This window comes from Bidens hawaiensis, unplaced genomic scaffold (assembly GCF_021521415.1).
Source record: "Bidens hawaiensis isolate Kalapana, Puna unplaced genomic scaffold, B.hawaiensis_p1.1 tig00008459_1, whole genome shotgun sequence".
Classification (NCBI taxonomy): Eukaryota; Viridiplantae; Streptophyta; class Magnoliopsida; order Asterales; family Asteraceae; genus Bidens; species Bidens hawaiensis.
Window position 1 is genome coordinate 108475 of NW_027491600.1, and position 1285 is coordinate 109759.

General features: G+C 36.7%; 1 protein-coding gene across 1 annotated transcript; it reads left to right on the forward strand.

Moving 5' to 3' along the window:
* The first annotated feature begins 468 nt into the window (after positions 1-468).
* Positions 469-1077, forward strand: LOC143529046 (antimicrobial ginkbilobin-2-like protein). Its single transcript, XM_077024930.1, has one exon. It carries the CDS (start codon positions 469-471, stop codon positions 1075-1077), a length of 609 nt encoding a protein of 202 aa, XP_076881045.1.
* The last annotated feature ends 208 nt before the right edge of the window (positions 1078-1285 follow it).

Below are 1285 nucleotides of genomic sequence, written 5' to 3' on the forward strand. Positions count from 1 at the left end.
TTCTATATCATTTTGGATATCTTTTCTATACTATGTTTTTTTATTTCCTTATTTTTTTTCTTGCTCTACTTATTTTCTTGCTATCTTCGTATCTATTTATCATTGCTTTTATAGAATCTTTTTATAAGTAAACCTTATTTGGTGGATCCTTACAAATATAGAAAATTCTGACATTACCTGCAGTTTTCATTCGAACTCTAATACCAAGTAAGAAACAAGGAATCGAAGTTCGTTATTCGACTTATTATATATGGATTCAATACACTATTGATTGCATAAATCCATTTTCTAATCTGTCAAAACAGCAGTACTTATACACCCCATAGCAACTACAATAGAAATCTTGACGCAGCTTTGTCTTCACTCCCGGACACCAACTCAGGCTCCGGTTATTTTAACTCTTCCGCGGGTCAAGGACCCGATACAGCCAATGCGATCTGCCTTTGCCGTGGCGACGTGGAGGATAACATGTGTCTTAGTTGCTTAAGAGACTCTATTTATCGGTTAAGACAGACATGTCCTAACCAAATAGAAGCTGTAATATATTATGAATTTTGTTTGTTGAAGTACTCTAATGCCACTATAATATTGGGAAGTAATGATACGAAAACAGATCTTTACGAATTGAAGAACGATAATACCTTCGATGATACAAAGCAGTTTAACGGCTTTCTCCAACCGTTTATGAACAAGTTGAGAGGCAAAGCGGCTGCTGGGAATTCATTTCTGAAGTTTGCTATGGGTAACACTAGTGGGCCTGATCCTTACACGCTTTACGGGCTTATGCAGTGTATTCCGAGCTTAACAAAGGCGCAGTGCAGCGATTGTTTGGAATACGCAATGAATCAATCATCATCGTGTTGTGACGGGAGTGCTGGTGTAATTGTTCTTATGGCACGTTGTAATATCAGGTATGAGATTTATGAATTTACCACCAATCCTGCAAGTCTCCTGTGGCCACCATCACCAGCTCCATCACAGGTTCCACAGCCAACTCCTAGTGGCGGAAACAGAAAAACATTTCTTGAGAGTTTTATCGTCGGTTGTTTATATATTACATTTTTCCATTTTGAATAAGGTCGGGTCAGGTTGCATGGAAAAATTTATTGGGGTTGGTGTCAAAATTTATAGCGGTTGGCAGTGGTGCAATCATAAATTTAAGACCGAGGGTCAAAATAAAAAAAAAGAAAGTTTATGTCGCATATTATCATGTTACAATTACTTTTGTTAACCAATTGATGTAGTATATATACAAAAATGATCAAAGAACTTTACTTTTCGAATT

What these genes read in the sequence shown, in the direction of transcription:
- LOC143529046 (XM_077024930.1), top strand. Translation starts at nt 469, where the DNA reads ATGTGTCTTAGTTGCTTAAGAGACTCTATTTATCGGTTAAGACAGACA.